Below are 17,119 nucleotides of genomic sequence, written 5' to 3' on the forward strand. Positions count from 1 at the left end.
TCACCTAGCACTTATCAGGGTTAAACTCCATCTGCTACTTTTTGGCCCAGCTCTGCATCCTATCAATGTCTCCTTGAAGCCTACAAGAGCCCTCCACCTCATCCACTACTCCACCAATTTTGCTGTCATCAACAAATTTACTAACCCACCCTTCAGCCCCCTCCTCCAAGTCATTGATAAAAATCTCAAATACGAAAGGACCCAGCACTGATCCCTGTGGTACACCGCTGGTAACTGGCCTCTAGTCTGAAAGTTTTCCCTCCATCACCACACTCTGCCTTTTATGAGACAGCCAGTTACTTATCCAATGGGCCAAATTTCCTTCTATCCCACACCTTCTTGCTTTCTTCAATGGTAAAAACTAAGGGATTTTCATGGTAACTTCATTGCAGTGTTAATGTAAGCCTACTGGTGACACTAATAAATAAAGGAGTAATTAATGAATAATTACTCCTTCCAGATAAAAGGACTATTTTCATCCTCTGGAGTATTTGCTGGGGTCTTGCTGGCTACATATGTAACTACTAATGTCGATCTGCCCCGGAAGGTTCTGCTGCAAATCGGATTGTGCCAATTCAGCACAGGATCAGCTGAAATCTCGTAGAATTCTCCGGCTTTTCCACCAAAATGAGCCAGGGGGTTCAGGTGAACTAACTTCCCCGGCCATTTCTCTCCCAGAGCGATCTCCCAAACCCCAGATTATTCCTAATACCACGAGAGCTACAACACACAGACTGAAGGCAAACAAGGGGAGGGATAGCAGGGGAAAGGGGGAAACGGGATCACTCTGCATCCACTGGAGGCTGATCCACTGCTTCCCAGGAGGGTCCTTTGCTCCCCCGACATGAATAGACCATCCTGTTCTGCTAGAGTGTTCTGCGGTCCGTTAAGTTCATGATATAAAAGTAAATCAATATCAAAGCATCCGCACAGAAGATCATTCATTCCCGGTGCTGTGCTGCTCTGTGTTTGCGGGGCGGGTCTGAATATCTCTGGGGTTGGGACTGAGATCTCTGGCAGGTGGCCCACTCCACTCAGCTCTTCAGTTTACAGGCTGCTCACTTGACCAACATTTCAGAGCCCAGCTCTGGCCAAAACCCCAAGCGAGCCGAGTACAGCGGCAGGAGCTTGCAGCATCGCTGCTTATCTTTCAGAGGACCCAAAACTTCTTAACATCGACATTTCCATTTTAAAAAATACAGATTGTGTTTGCAAGACATTAAACACCTCTTGATTCGACATCGCCACCTGGGTTTGTCAGTATATTGAACACTGGAGAGGAGAAGTGAATGGGGGAATCTGGCAAACTTTAACATGGATCTATGGTCGCGGCAACAGCATTGGTGAAGAGTGAAGAAAAAACAATTGGAAATGGAGACGGTTTCTCAGCTTCTTCTGAACCTGACTGAGATGCCAAGTCCAACAGGTACAGCCCAGACCAAAAGCAAGCCGGAGAACTGCCAGGATGAAAGCTGTGAACAAACTGCACAGCCACCCAAAGGTGACGAGAAGGCAGAGATCCAGACATGGGCACACGCGTGATCTGTCAGCCTAAGCCTTACCTCCTGTTGTGTGTGTGTTTTTTTCTCTTTCAGATGCGGATCAGACTGTGCGGATATTCCTTTACTGTCTCTTCTTCCTCCTGAGTGTGCTGGGAAATGTGCTGATCATTGCTGTCTTACTGAGGAACAAGCGGCTGCGGACCGTAACTAACAGCTTCCTGCTCTCCCTGGCCACCAGTGACCTGATGCTGTGCCTCTTCTGTATGCCCTTCACCCTCATTCCAAACCTGCTCAAGGATTTCATTTTCGGGAGCGCTATCTGCAAAGCTGTCGCTTACTTCATGGGTAAAAAAAATCTGTCCCAATGTGTAGAGAAACCGCCGTGCGGCGGGATAGAGAACTAAATGAGCAGAACAAAACTTTAATTCCCCCATTTCCTTTCAACCTCACTGAGAATGGTGTCGATTTGTACAATTTATTTTTAAGTAACTGCAAAGTTTAAGACTGAGTAATTCGCTTAGTAAAAGTGGATATTTGTCATCATTTTCGCAAGCGTAACTTTTTAAATCTATCTCTTCCCCACATAATAAACTATTTCTTTTCTCTAGACACTTTTGGGGAAAACGTTGAGGGAACGTTCGTCATTGCAACTGAAGTTGCTAGCAGAAAGACAGTTTTAATAATATCAAACAGTTGTTATCGGTATTTACGTGTTAAACTTGCCAGGCGGTTAATGTTTAAACTATGTTCATGAATGCTTGTAGATGTGGTGCCAATCCGATGGGTTGTTTTGTCCTGGGGGGTGTCACACTTTTTAAGTGTTGTTGGAGCTGCACTCAGCCTGGGAAATGGACAGTACTGCATCACACTCCTGAACTTTTTAAAGTTTATTTATTAGCGTCATTATTGCGGTGTAAGCTGACTTAAATCATTGTGAAAAATCCCCTAGACGCCACACTCCTGAGCCTGTTGGGATACACCAAAGGTGAATTTAGCATGGCCAATGCACCTAACCAGCACGTCTTTCAGACTGTGGGAGGAAACAGGAGCACTTGGAGGAAATCCATGCAGTCACAGGGAGAAAATGCAAACTCCACACAGACGGCGACCCAAGCTGGGAATTGAATCGGGGTCCCTGGTGCTGGGAGGCAGCAGCGCTAACCACTGTGCCATTGTGCTGCCCTTTGGCTTGTAGATGGTTGACAGGGAGTCAGGGGTTATGCCTCAGAATTTCATCGCCTCTGACCTGCTCTTGTAGCCTCAGTATTTATACAGCTGGTCCAGTTCCACTTCTGGTCAATCAGAACTTTGGGATATTGATAGTGGGAGATGCAGCAATAATAAGCCTGTTAAATGTCAAGGGGAGGTGGTTAGGTTCCTTCTTGTTGGAGATGTCACTGCCTAACAATTGTGTGGCAAGAATGTCAGTTGCCACTTATCAGCCCAAGCTTGAATGTTGTCCAGATCTTGCTGCAGGCGGGCACTGCCTACTTTGATAGCTGAGGAATTGAGAATGGTGCTGAACTTCATGCAGTGATCAGCGAGCATGTCCACTTCTCACTCATGAAGGAGGAAAGACCATTGATGAAGCAGCTGAAGATGGTGAGGCCTGGGGCGCTATCCTGAGGAACTCCTGCAGTGATGCCTGGGATTTAAACGCTTCACCATCAATAACCACAGCCATTTCCCATTGCACTTTCTATGAATCCAACCTGTGGAGAGTTTTCCCCCTGATTTCTATCAACTTCAGGTTTGCTGGTGCTTCTTTATGCCATACTCGGTCAAATGTTGCCTTGATGTCACTTTCATCTGATCTTCAGAATTCAGCTTCTTTGGCCATGTTTGGACCAAGGCTGTGATAAGATCAGGAACCGAATAACCTTGGCAGGATTGAAACTAAGCATCACTGTGCAGATTGTTGCTACTAAGAGTCCCTTGAGAGCACTGTCAGAAACACCTTACATAATTTCATTGATGATTGAGAGCAAACTGATGAGAAGGTAATTGGATGGATTTATCCTGCTTATGGTGGGCAGGATATACCTGAGCAATTTTCAATGTTGTCAGGTATGTGTCCATTTGCATCTGTATTCATACAGCTTGGTTAGTTGTAAAGCTCAATGTAATGCAGCCAGAATGTTTTGGGGCTTTTGCTGTACCCAATGCCTTCAACTGTTTGTCAATAACCATGGAATGAATCAAAGTGTCTGAAGACTGTCATTTATGATGATGGGGACTGTGAGGAGGAGGCAAGATGGATCATCCACTGGTATTTCTAGCTGAAGATGATAGAAAATGCTTCAGCCTTGTCTTTTGCACTGATGTGCTGGGCTCTCCCAGCATTAAGAATTAGGATATTTGTGATGATTCCTTCTCCTCCTCCAGTTAGTTGTTAAACTATTCAGCACCATTTATGACTGGATGCTGCAGGGATGCATTAGTGGTTTACAATGCAGTAAGTTTCCTGATTGAGAACCTGCATATTACCATCTTATTGAAGACCTCTTTCAGTTCCAAAGTAACGTCTCTGACCTGCATTATCAATAAATTTCAGTTTAATTGTCCATTAATTCACAGAAATAGCTTTCCACAGGTCAAATAAGATTATAATCCAGCTACCCTACTGCTATTATTAAATGAATCCCTTCAAAGGTTGCAAATAAATGTGCACTAAATGAAGATGCCTACTCTGACTTGATATAAACTAGTATGTTGTATATTTATTTTAATCTTTTAACTGATACTGCACTGGTACCAACAATATTGCAGATGAATAGCTGTGATAATCATAAAACAGCCCCAATAATCAATTCAGTTCCATCCACCTTTACACTTTTGCTTGAACCATTCCCCAATCTCCTCTTCCTGATCTTTCCTATTGACCCATGAATGCAAAAACCTAAACAAATCCTCCAGTTCACAGATGTTGTTACTAAAATTCACTTTAAGTTTGCTGAAAGGGATGGATGTCAGGATTTGATTGTTGGGCAATAACTATTCTTTCTATCGCAAAAAAATGTAGTACCTTCAATTTCAAACTAAGAGGGATTGAGAACGGTGGTATAATGGTGTGAGAAGACTTTCTTGAGTCTTTATTGGTTATTTAAGACATGAAATCTTTTAGCAAATCTCCAAATGGGAGCTAGGAAGAACTTCTTCACACAAGGGATTGTGAATCTGTAGAATTCCCTGCCCAGTGAAGCAGTTGGGGCTACCTCATTGAATGTTTCTAAGGCAAGGATAGATAAATTTTTGAACAGTAAAGGAATTAAGGGTTATGGTGAGCAGGTGGGTAAGTGGAGCTGGGTCCACGAAAAGATTGGCCATGATCTTATTGAATGGCAGAGCAAGCTCAAGGGGCCTGATGGCCTATTCCTGCTCCTAGTTCTTATGTTATGTTCTTAAATAAGGTGATACTTCCTCTTGCCTTGTGAAATACTTGTTACTAGGTGTGATTTTAAATAGCCTACTGCTTTTTAATTGTTTTCTTCTAAATTCTAAATGGATTTGTATTGGGACAGATTATTGATAATAAAAATCACAACATTAATAAATAACATCAAACCTGAGAATGTGAATAAAATGGAGAACAGGTCAACCCTATTCAATCCAGAGTCCACAAAATTAATACATGTGAATAAACCTCTGAAATATGAAAGTCCTTTCTTGACACCCAATCTATCTCAAAGTACTAAGCATATTATTAACATTGAAATTAAGAGTTTTAACATTAAAAAGAGTAAATTAAAACATATCTCCAAATGTTTTTGTGCAGAATTAGTTGCTGTGAAAAATCTTCCTTAGATATAGAAGGGATGATGCCAAAGCATTGGAGAATTGCAACTGTAAAACAATTGTTCAAAGAATGAGTATAAGGATGAGCCCAACAAATTCAGGCGAGTTAGTTTAAGCTTGGTGGTGGAAAGCTTTTAGAATTCATAACCTAGATAAAATTAAATGTTACTTGGACAATTGGGGGCTAACTAAAGCAAATAATGCAGAAAATATTCATGAAAATCATTCTAGGATTATTCAGTTACATGGAACATTTGATGAAGCCAGGTCTGTGCTCCTTAATGAAGAAAGGGTAGAGGGGATTCTTTACAGAAGTCTTCAAAATCATGGGAGGACTGGACAGGGTAGAAAGGGAGAACCTGCTCCCATTCAGAAAAGTTGAGGACCAAAGGACACTGATTGGAGGTGAACGGCAAATGAACTGCAGTGAGTGATTAGGATCTGGAATGCAATGCCTGAGGTGTGGTGGAGGCAGGTTCAAGTTTCAACAGGGAACTTGCTAATTACTGGAAGAGAAAGGAATTGCAAAGCTACAGGAAAACGAGCTGTGATGCTCTTGCAGAGACCTGGCATGGGCATGATGGGAATGGCCTCCTCCTCTACTAGAACTATTCTATGATTCCGTGCAAAGTCTCACAACACCAGGTTAAAGTCCGACAGGTTTATTTGATAGTATGAACTTTTGGAGCACTGCTCCCTCATTAGATGAGTCACTCACCTGATGAAGGAGCAGTGCTCCAAAAGCTTGTGCTACCAAATAAACCTGTTGGACTTTAACCTGGTGTTGTGAGACTTCTTACTGTGCTTACCCCAGTCCAGTGCCAGCATCTCCACATTATGATTCTGTGAACACCTTCTATTTAAATAATGCCTTTAATGTAATAAAACATTTCAAGGTGCTTCATGGGAGCAATATACAATTAAACTTTACATTAGCCACATGAGGATTAAAGGAAGCTTCTTAAGTGAGGAGAGAGAGTTAGCAAGGTTTAGCAAGAGAATCTCCTGTGGGGCTGCTTGGAATCAGTGGATCAATCAGTATTTAAAAACTCTGTGACCAGCCTGAACAAGTAGACCACTACAGTAACTGACCTCATTAGTAAGTGTGTGGAAGACTGTGTGCCAAAGAAGCAAATCCATGTGTTCCCCAACCAGAAACTATGGATGAACAGGGATATCCACTGCATGTTGAAGTCTGAGGCGTTCAAGTCAGGTGACACTGACCTATACAAGAAAGCTAGATACGATCTAAGAAGATCTATCAAATATGCCAAAAGACAATACCGGACCAAGCTAGAGTCCCACACCAGCCACACCGACCCCTGGCGATTATGGCAAGGTCTGCAAGGCATAACAGGTTACAAAATGAAGTGATGTAAAATTGCTGACTCCAACGCACCCCTCCCTGATGAGCTCAATATGCCTATTTTGAGCAAGAGGTCAACGAGAGCATGCCTCCATCCTGGAAGCCCAGGATAAACCTGCATCTGGGGTCATTATTGCAAGTGTCAGAGCAACTTTCCTGAAGGTCAACCCATGGAAAGCAACTGGTCCAGATGGGGTACCCAGATGTGCACTCAGATCCTGCACAGGTGAGCTGGCGGAGGTATTCACAGAATCTTCAACCTCTCTTTACAACAATCCGAAGTCCCTATCCGCTTCAAGAAGATGACCATCATCCTGGTACCTAACGACTATCGGTCAGTGGCTCTGATACCCATCATTATGAAGTGCTTTGAAAGATTACTCATGGCATAAATCAATTCCAACCTCCCGGACTACCTGGATCCACCACATTTTGCCTACTGCCGCAACAGGTCCACAGTAGATGCCATTTCCCTGGCCTTGCACTCAACCCTGGAATACCTAGATAACAAGGACACCGATATCAGACTCCGATTTATTGACTACAGCTCAGCTTTCAACACAATTATTCCCTCGAAACTCATTTCCAAACTCCATGGGCCTGGGCCTCGGCTCCTCCCTCTGCGACTGGATCCTGAACTTCCTAACTCACAGACCACAATCAGTAAGGATAGGCAACAACACCTCCTCCACAATCATCCTCAATCAGTACTCCACAAGGCTGTGCTCTCAGGCTCCTACTATACTCCTTATACACCTGTGACTATGTGGCCAAATTCCCTCCAATTAGATTTTCAAATTTGCTGATGACACCACCGCAGTGGGTCAAACCTCAAACAACGATGAGACAGAGTACAGGAATGAGATAATCTGGTGAATTGGTGCAGCAACAATAATCTCTCCCTCAATGTCAACAAAACAAAGGAGATTGTCATCGATTTCAGGAAGCATAAAGGAGAACATGCCTCTGTCTACATCAATGGGGATGAAATAAAAAGGGTAAAGAGCTTCAAGTTTTCAGGTATCCAGATCACCAACAACCTGTCCTGGTCCCCCCGTGCTGACACTATAGTTGAGAAAGCCCACCAATACCTCCACTTTCTCAGAAGACTAAGAAAATTTGTCATGTCAGCTATAACTCTCAACAACTTTTACAAATGCTGTAAAACTAGAGGACATAAGTTTAAGGTGAGAAGGGAAAGATACAGAAGTGTCCAGAGGGGCAATTTTTTCCACACAGAGAGTGGTGAGTGTCTGGAACAAGCTGCCAGAGGTAGTAGTAGAGGCAGGTATAATTTTATCTTTTAAAAAGCATTTAGATAGTTACATGGGTATGATGGTTATGGAGGGATATGGGCCAAATGCGGGCAATTGGGATTAGCTTAGGGTTTTTTTAAAAAAAAGGTGGCGTGGACAAGTTGGGCCGAAGGGCCTATTTCCATGCTGTGAACCTCTTTGACCCTATGACTCTATGCACCATAGAAAGTATTCTTTCTGGTTGCCTCACAGCTTGGTATGGCTCCTGCTCTGCCCAGGACCGCAAGGAACTACAAAAGGGCGTGAATGTAGCCCAATCCATCATGCAAACCAGTCTCCCATCCATTGACTCTGTCTACACTTCCTGCTGCCTCGGCAAAGCAGCCAGCATAATTCAGGACCCCCCTGCACTCCAGACGTTCTCTCTTCCACCTTCTTCCTTCAGGAAAAAGATACAAAAGTCTCAAGTCATGTACCAACCAACTCAAGAACAGTTTCTTCCCTGCTGCTGTCAGACTTTTGAATGGAATTACCTTGCATTAAGTTGATCTTTCTCTACACCTAGCTATGACTGTAACACTACATACTGCATTCTTTCATTTCCTACTCTTTGAATGGTATGCTTTGTCTGTATAGCGTGTAAGAAACAATACTTTTGTTAATATATATGACAATAGTAAATCAAATCAAATCAAAGGATTTCAGTGCTTGGGGTCTTAGACAGGTGAAGACACAGCCGCCAATGACTAAAATCAGTTAAATAAACCAGAATTCAAGGGGGGCACATATATCTGAGGGCTGCGGGACTGGAGATTACAGGAATAGGGAGGGTTTTGAAAATGTGGAGGCTTTTAAGATTAAGGTGTTGCTTAGTGGGAAGCCAGTGGAGGACAGCAATCACACAGAATGATGGATGAAGGGACTTGGTGTGAATTGGGGCATAGGCAGGAGGGTTTTGGACTAGAAGTTTAAAGAGGGTGGGGAGTGGAAGGCTGGAGCAGTGTTGATTGGAATATTCAAGTCTAGAGGTAACAAAGGAATGGAATGAATGCGCAGAGGCAGGGAGGGCTTAGTGAGGTCATGGAGGTGGATGTTGGATAAGCAGCCTGCTAATACAGGGAGAGTGGAGGGAGGGGTCGGAAATAGTGGTGAGATAGGGCTGATCTAGTCAGTATACATAAGGAAACTAATGTGTTTTTGGATGATATCCTCGACGATCAGTCTGTAGATGTGAAAAAGGCTGGGGACACCAGGGAAACCATTTCAGGTTATGATGATCCTTAGAAACTTGTACAAAACATGATCTTTACAGCAACCTTCTGACGCTTTCCAGAATATTTATGTTCCGTGGTTATTTATGAAGTCGGTTACCAAAAGGAATGGATTACACCAACCGTGTTTCTAAAACATCAGAATGAATGGCAATTTCTGCAATGAGAGATAGATTGTTTGGAAAGATTATAAATTGTCAAACGTGCCACATGCCCATTATGTCACAAAAATTACACTGATCTTGCTTTTCTCCCTCTCTAATGTTAAAGAGAACCTGGATACTAAAGATTCCTCGTCCCTTCATCAGCACTAACCCATTACATCTCATAAATGGTCAGAAACAAAATTATAACAAGCCACATAACTAATGTCGTATTTTCGGAGTTTCCTAGACCTAGGTTAACAATTAAAATTACATTAATTTGTGATGTTTTAAACTTCGAAAGGTGCACTTTAAATTCAGTTAATAGATTAGCTTTGTATTTGGAGAGGGGGGTCCAGCATAATGTAAATTGTTTTCGAATTGCAGATCACAGAAAAGGAAACTACTCTTTCTTTCCGCTGTAATATGTTATCGTTATTTTTAGGTATCTCTGTTAGCGTTTCTACCTTCAGTTTGGTAGCGATTTCTCTGGAGAGATACAGTGCTATATGTAAACCGCTCAAGTCCAGGGTCTGGCAAACGAAATCTCACGCCTTCAAAGTGATCGCCGCCACTTGGCTGCTCTCAGTTATTGTCATGTTGCCGTATCCCATCTACAACACCTTGGTGCCCTTCACCAGGGTGAACAACAGCACAGGCAACATGTGCCGCCTCGTCTGGCCGAATGACTTCACACAGCAGTCCTGGTAATCGCCACCTTCCTGGATGTTTGAAGATGCTTGAATTTCAAAACTATGCTCCATGTGCCTGTTGTCTAACTTGTCTCATTACTGTCCACTTTAGGTACATTTTCTTGTTACTGACTCTCTTTCTGATTCCTGGAATAGTGATGACGATAGCATATGGACTCATTTCTCGCGAACTTTACAGTGGGATTCAATTCGAAATGAATCGAAGAAAGAGGAGCCAAGGTAACTGAGCGGGTGGGACCTGGAAGAGATGGTGCTTTGCTGCAGCGGTCACTTCTTGTTTCCGGATGAGCTGGAGACAGGTTTCTCGCTGCCAAGTGGAAATCTGGGAGGCGCCTGTTGTGTAATTTTTTAAAGAACGGTGCAGTTCACATCGTTGATTCAGCTTTTTATCGTATTATGCTGCACTTTCTTTCTTTGATTTGAGTTTGCCTTTGGCTGCCTCCATTAAATAAAAAACTCCTTATTTTAATGCCTGCCACATAGGTGAAAATCAGGTAATCACAATCTTCTTTTAAAAAGAACAGATTGGGTTATGTACAGTTTTAACATGCATTCAAATACGAATCGATATAGTTTAGGGGAAAAGGGCTTTTAGCGTGTCACGACTATGAGAGAGGTAAGTAAACAGAATAAATGCATAGCCAGTCAGTCAACAACCGGCATGAGATGGGAAGTAGCGTTCTGGAGAATTCTGACTCTATCATTCCTAACATGATTAATGTTGTTTTCTTGTTAATTGCATTTAGGAAAGATTTTGATAGGAAAGATTTTGTTAGGAAAGTTACAATCGATATTAAGCACTAAGTGGAGTAACCCCGATTATTCAATATTGCGTTCTGTTTAAAGTTTAAACATCTTCTTGTGGAGGCGATGCAATTATATGCGGACATGTATTTGCTTTGGCTGAAATTGAATGAGAACATAATTGAATTTACACATTGAATTGGGGGTAACTACTTCCTAACACAACGTGCATTTTATTTTTGTTCCAGATCATGACACTTTGATTCCTACGAGAAAGCCTACATAAAGTTTATGATAATGAAATATTAAACTAGTATTAATATAGGAATGCAGTTAGAGGAAGCTGTGGAGTAGCCAGCTGGATTCACGGCTGCAGATACGTCACGTGCACTTCACATCTATTCAGTTCTTTCAAAACGGTTTTCCTGCTACAACAAGTAGTAACAACCAGAAGTGTGACAAATGTATAATTCAGGGCTCACTTGTACCAATTAGTCGATGTAGTTAGTAATCTGGCCTTTGAGTCGGAAATTTGGGGTTCTATAGGCCTGGACTGATTACCCGGAGCTGACACTTCAATAGATGAAGAGAATGTTGCAATGAGTGAGTCCCAGATCAAACAGCCTGTGCTGTGCTGGTCGATCAATATCGAAAAAGGAGTCAGATGAAAATGTTCTTGTCCTGTGAGGCCAATGCCCTTGCATGGTAATCTAGTGCCCTCCTGGAAACCCCAGCAGTGCCATCAGCAGGCATGAACACAGCTGCTATGCCAGTATCATTGAGTTTTGGTGCAGGAATAGTTAACCGTGTCTATTGGGGAGGGTCCAGATGATCCTTTGTCCAAGAGAGCTAGATCTGGTTATTTATCCCTTTTCTGCTGACGGGACTAGCTGGGTTTGAATGGGGTGGGCGGGGGTGGGCAGAGGAGGGATTAACTATTGGTTATGTACAATATTTTAGAAGTAATTCAAAGGTGGCGGCTTTCATTTGTCATCGGTACATGAAAGGGGCCAAATAAACATTAATTCTCTTCTGATATTTAAGTCAATCCTTGATAGTTCTCGACTATAGACTGCTCCAAGGCCTTTTTCATTTCTAATATTGAAAGAAGATGATTTTAGGATTTCAGATAATTACACGGGATTTAAGTAAATTACGCTAGAAAGTGATCCAAAGTGTGGTCAATATATCTCAATCTCAGATTAGTGCACAGCTTTATTTGATCAGTGCGGCAAAGAACGGCATCAGACAAAACTAATTGCAACCATAGAATCCCTTCAATGCAGAAGGAGGCCATTCGGCCCGTCAAGTCTGCATCTATCTCCGTAGCCCCACGAATTAACCACATTAATCCATCTAACCGACCCATTTTGGGGCACCAAAGGGCAACTTAGCATGGCCAATCCATCTAACCTGCACACCTTTGAAGTTGGAGAAAACCGGAGCACCCGGGGAAACCCACACAGACATGGGGAGAATGTGCAAACTCCACAGTGCCCCAAGCTGGGAATTGAACCCGAGTTCCTGGCGCTGTGAGACAGCAGTGCTAACCACAGTGCCGCCCTAAACCACTAACTTACAAACGCTGCCCAGTTACAGTCTGAGCATATTCTTTCGAGATATAAGAAAAATCTATCCAATTTTTTCGAAATCTTTTTCATAGACAATGAATCATTTATTGGGAAATTTTCAGGGAGTTTCACAATCTCGGATCAGGGATGGAACAGCAGAATGTAAAACTGGAGTCTGCAGCTTGAATCATATTTGTTTCCATTGCTTCACTGTCGATCTTATATTCTCAGTGAGACAAGACAGCAGCAGTGACAGTAAATATGAAGATGGAGACGGGTGTTACATACAGAGCAGCAAACGGAAAAGAACGATCGAAATGCAACGATTCCCAAGCAGCAACAGTGAGAAAATGGACAGGCCAAGAAACAACAGTTCAACAGCAAACCTAATGGCAAAGAAGCGAGTAATTCGGATGTTGATAGTGATCGTGATCATGTTTTTTATTTGCTGGACTCCTATTTTCTGTGTGAATGCTTGGCGAGCGTTCGATAAAATCTCGGCGGACAACTTGCTGTCCGGGACCCCAATTTCGTTCATCCACTTGCTCTCTTACACATCGGCCTGTGTAAACCCCATCATCTACTGTTTCATGAACAAACGATTCCGTCTGGCTTTCTTGGCCACTTTTCCCTGTCGCACCAAACGGTGCCCTCAGATCAGAGAGATAGAGGAGGAGAGACGCACAACCACTGGCTCCACTTCCAGATGTACCTACACCACTGTCAGTGTGTCCACCCCCTCCTGACCCAGCTCCCTAAACTTAGTGTGCCATCACTCAAAGGGTGATAATTTTGTTTATTATTTTTTAATTGGAAAGCATCTTTTGGTCATGTTTAGTCTATTGCCCATTTATTGATGAATGTTTAAATTATAAATATTCACTACAGAAGGCAATTATAAGAAAACTTAAGAACATAACCAAAACAAAGACAATTTGCCGGGAAGAAACATCGTCGTTAAGGTTAAATTTCGTTCATGTTTTAATGGGATTGCACTGGCTATTTCAAGCAATCACTTATCAAACGGCACTGATTCATAGGAGTAGGGATTTTAATCAGACAGCTGTTCGTATACTTTGTACATTTCCGAAATGATGAATGGACTCAACCAAACAAGTGTATTTAATGATGCAGAATTGGCCCTGTTGGTAAACTGTCTTCTGTTAACTTGAACCGAAACATCTGTCCCTCCACGGCTAGCTAGTGAATTGGTGCCTCGCCTGCTGTCAGCGATGACAAACAGTGTGCGGCCAGGTTATGTCTCCACAGTTTCACTCCTATCTCAATTCACAAGGTCTGGCCTTGACAGAGGCGATTTCTTTAATTTGTAATGAAACATTCGGAAGTTGGTGAGATCATTGCACCTGTTTGGTCTAAATGCAACTTAAGAGCTAACACACCACATTGTTACCTTTTATTCCCGTCAATTAATTAGAAAAATCACCATAAATAAGGGGGGTTGTTATTTCATCCTTTGCGTGTGTACTGCCATTGCTCATTGTCTAGGTCCTTATCCAGCCGTTATCTGTATAGACCACCAATAAGGCGAAACGGCTAAGGGCCTTTGTACTGTACGGACTCTCAGGGGGTTTAATACCACACAGGAACAAGGACATCCCTGCTGCCCAACACAGGGGCATCGGAGAACTTGTTGCCTCACTCTAGGAAGGTTCCACATTTGACCCGTAGTTTAATGCTTAAAGCTCAACTACATTTCCTCGGTACTCTAGCTGCGGTTCTAAGACAGACCGGTGTGGTACGTTTCATCTTGAATTCTTTGAGAAAACAAAAATTGTTCGTGTCATAGAATCATTGAGTACACTAACAACACAACATCACATCTACACTAACCCCACTTTTCAGCACCTGGTTTTAATGGACATTGAAGGTTATGCGTTTTCCTGCTTCTACTACTCTTCCAGGCAGTGTATTTCAGACTCCCATCACCATCTGGATGAAAAAAAATTCTTCAAATCCACTCTAAACTTCTTGCTCCTCACTTCTAAATTATGTTCCCTCATTATTGACCCATCAACCAAGGGAAACAGCTGCTTCTCTATCCACTATGTCCACCCCCCTCCTCATTCACACCCCCCTCTGCCCCAAAGAAAACAACCCAGGCCTATCCAGCTTCTCTTCATAGTTCAAACGCTCCATCCCAAGCAGCAGCTTAGTGTGGTTCCTCTGGACCCACTCCACAGTGATCACATCCTTCCTACAATGAAGCAACCAGAACTGCACATGGTATTCCAGTTGTGGCCTAATTAAAGTTTTGTACAACTCCAACATAACTTCCTTGCTCTTATAATCTATGCCACAACTGATAAGCAGGCATTTGAGACCTGTGCCTTTAACTACTCTATTAACCTGTCTTGCCACCTTCAGAGACCTGTGGATAACCACCCCAAGATTCTTCTGAGCTTCCTAGTGTTCTGTCATTCATTGAGCACTTCCTTGTCTTGTTACTCCTTCCAAAGTGCAGCACCTCGCACTTTTTAAGGTTAAATTCTATCTGCCAGTGACCTGCCCAACCTGTCTATATCTTCCTGCATGCTAAAGAACTTCTAGCTCATTATTAATGGCCCTGCCAATCTTCATGTTATCCACAAACCTACTTATCCCTCCTCCACATTCACATCTACATTGTAAGGGACCTTGCACTAATCCCTCTGGTACACCACTGGACACCTCCGGATGTACACAAAACCTTGTACCACCATCCTCTTTCTCCTACCACTAATGAGATGCTAGCCTTGGACAGTAAGAAGCCTCATAACACCAGGTTAAAGTCCAACAGGTTTATTTGACAGCAAAAGCCACAAGCTTTCAGAGCGCAGTTCCTTCATTAGGAGAGAATTGTCACTCACATTGTCTGTACCTTTAAGGCTTGATTACATGTAAAAACTCACATTCCAGCCATTTTGTAAATTGTAAATTGTGTCTTTATATACCCTGTTTGTGAACAGAACTGCCACTCACCTGATGAAGGAGCAGGCCTCGGAAAGCTTGTGGCTTGAGCAGTGGGGGAGGGGAAGGATCAGGGGAGCGTATTTCTTGGTGTTGAGACTTCTTACTGTTCCTACCACTAAGTCAGTTTTGAATCCATCTTGCCAAATTATCCTGGACGTCATGTGCTTTCACCTTATTAGTTTCTCATGTGGAACCTTGTCAAAGGTGTTGCTGAAATTCATATAAAGTACATCAACTGCACTACCCTCATTTACACACCCAATCACCTCCTCAAAAATTTCAATCAAATTTGTTAGACACGACCTTCCTCTTACATAGCCATGCTGACCATCCCTGATCAAACCTTGCTTTTCCCAAGTGGAAATCAAATCTCTCCTTCAGAATTTTAATCAAGTATAAAGTTAACTTGATGGAAATAGAGTTAATCGACAATTATGAAAATAAACATGAGTAAATGTGCATTCACTTTATAATAAAAAAAGTAAGGAAGTTCAACTCATTAGCTCTGTTTAGAATATTAAAGCAGTTTGATTTATATATTTATAGTGTTGACTATGGATCAAAGTGATTTTCAAATTATCTACTAGTCAATATAGTCACTGAAATAATTCCTAATGAACATATTTCATTTCCTAGTTAGAGTTTAAAAATTTAAACCAACTAAAGACAAACCCAGGCCAACTTTTCAGGGGTGTATAGGACAGCAACATTACATGAAAAAAGCCAAATATCCTCATGATATAGTCAGCAGCCCCGTCAGAAAGGAACAGGTTTTCTTCCAAAACTATAAGCATATGACTAAACAAGCTTGTACTTTTACTTCTGTTAAACCGTATGGATTAAATGGCAGCTGTTATCTCTGTGCCAATTGTAGTTTCTTGGTGTAACATGTGAGGCAGTATTATGCTATTAGTCACTAATCATGACATACAGATTTAACAGAAGTATTGCAAGAATGGTTGATTATTAAGTGTGATCTATTATAAACATTTGTGATTGTAATATCCTTATTCAGGGATGACATTTCTCATATTTCGTTGGTTGGTAATGCTTCTTTTTTGTTCAATAAAAAGTTTAAGGAGATGTGTTTGCCTTTGATCAACTCAGTCCTCAGCAAATTTATCATTACTCACACTACACAAGTGCATGCCATTTAATAGCTTAAGAGAATACTAAAGTAGATTATGCATACAAATGGATGACTGCCATTAAATTTACAGCGATTATATTGCAACTGTCGTGGTACAAGTTTTACATTTCACTCACTTGAGCAGGTTTTGTAAAGGCTGATAAACACCATTGTGTATTTACTGTAATATATACAACTACAGATGAAGTTCTCTTTCAGTCATATTAATTACCCTAATATTGACTGAGACTAACAGTTAAGAGTTGAGAAAGAGATGAACCTCTGATGTGTACAGGAAAACATTTTTCATCATCATCAACGGGATTATAGAATTTGGGGAAATAAAACAGGCAATATTAACATGAAAATTAACAACAATGGGAAACATTTAAAATGACTTACAGAGCACAAGATAGACATTCTTCAGGAACTAAAGCCTAGAGTGCCATGACTGAATAAACACAAGGCAACATCTGAGATTTAAGGAGAGACATACATGATATACATAAACAGAAGAGGAGTTCATAATGATAGAGTATGATGAGATCAGGAGAAAGTTTTTTTAAAAAAACTTGGAAATGAAATTATCAAGGAACAAAAAATAAATATTTTGCAGGCACGTGAATTAAAAATGGTGTGATAATAGGGCCATTCAGGAA

General features: G+C 41.9%; 1 protein-coding gene across 1 annotated transcript; it reads left to right on the forward strand.

Moving 5' to 3' along the window:
* Positions 1-1,371: 1,371 nt before the first annotated feature.
* Positions 1,372-13,107, forward strand: cckar (cholecystokinin A receptor). Its single transcript, XM_080209412.1, has 5 exons — positions 1,372-1,501; positions 1,596-1,847; positions 9,779-10,040; positions 10,138-10,265; positions 12,593-13,107. Exons 1-5 carry the CDS (start codon positions 1,372-1,374, stop codon positions 13,105-13,107), a joined length of 1,287 nt encoding a protein of 428 aa, XP_080065538.1.
* The last annotated feature ends 4,012 nt before the right edge of the window (positions 13,108-17,119 follow it).

Source organism: Carcharhinus amblyrhynchos, chromosome 1 (genome assembly GCF_965287045.1).
Source record: "Carcharhinus amblyrhynchos chromosome 1, sCarAmb.v2.hapA, whole genome shotgun sequence".
Taxonomy (NCBI): Eukaryota; Metazoa; Chordata; class Chondrichthyes; order Carcharhiniformes; family Carcharhinidae; genus Carcharhinus; species Carcharhinus amblyrhynchos.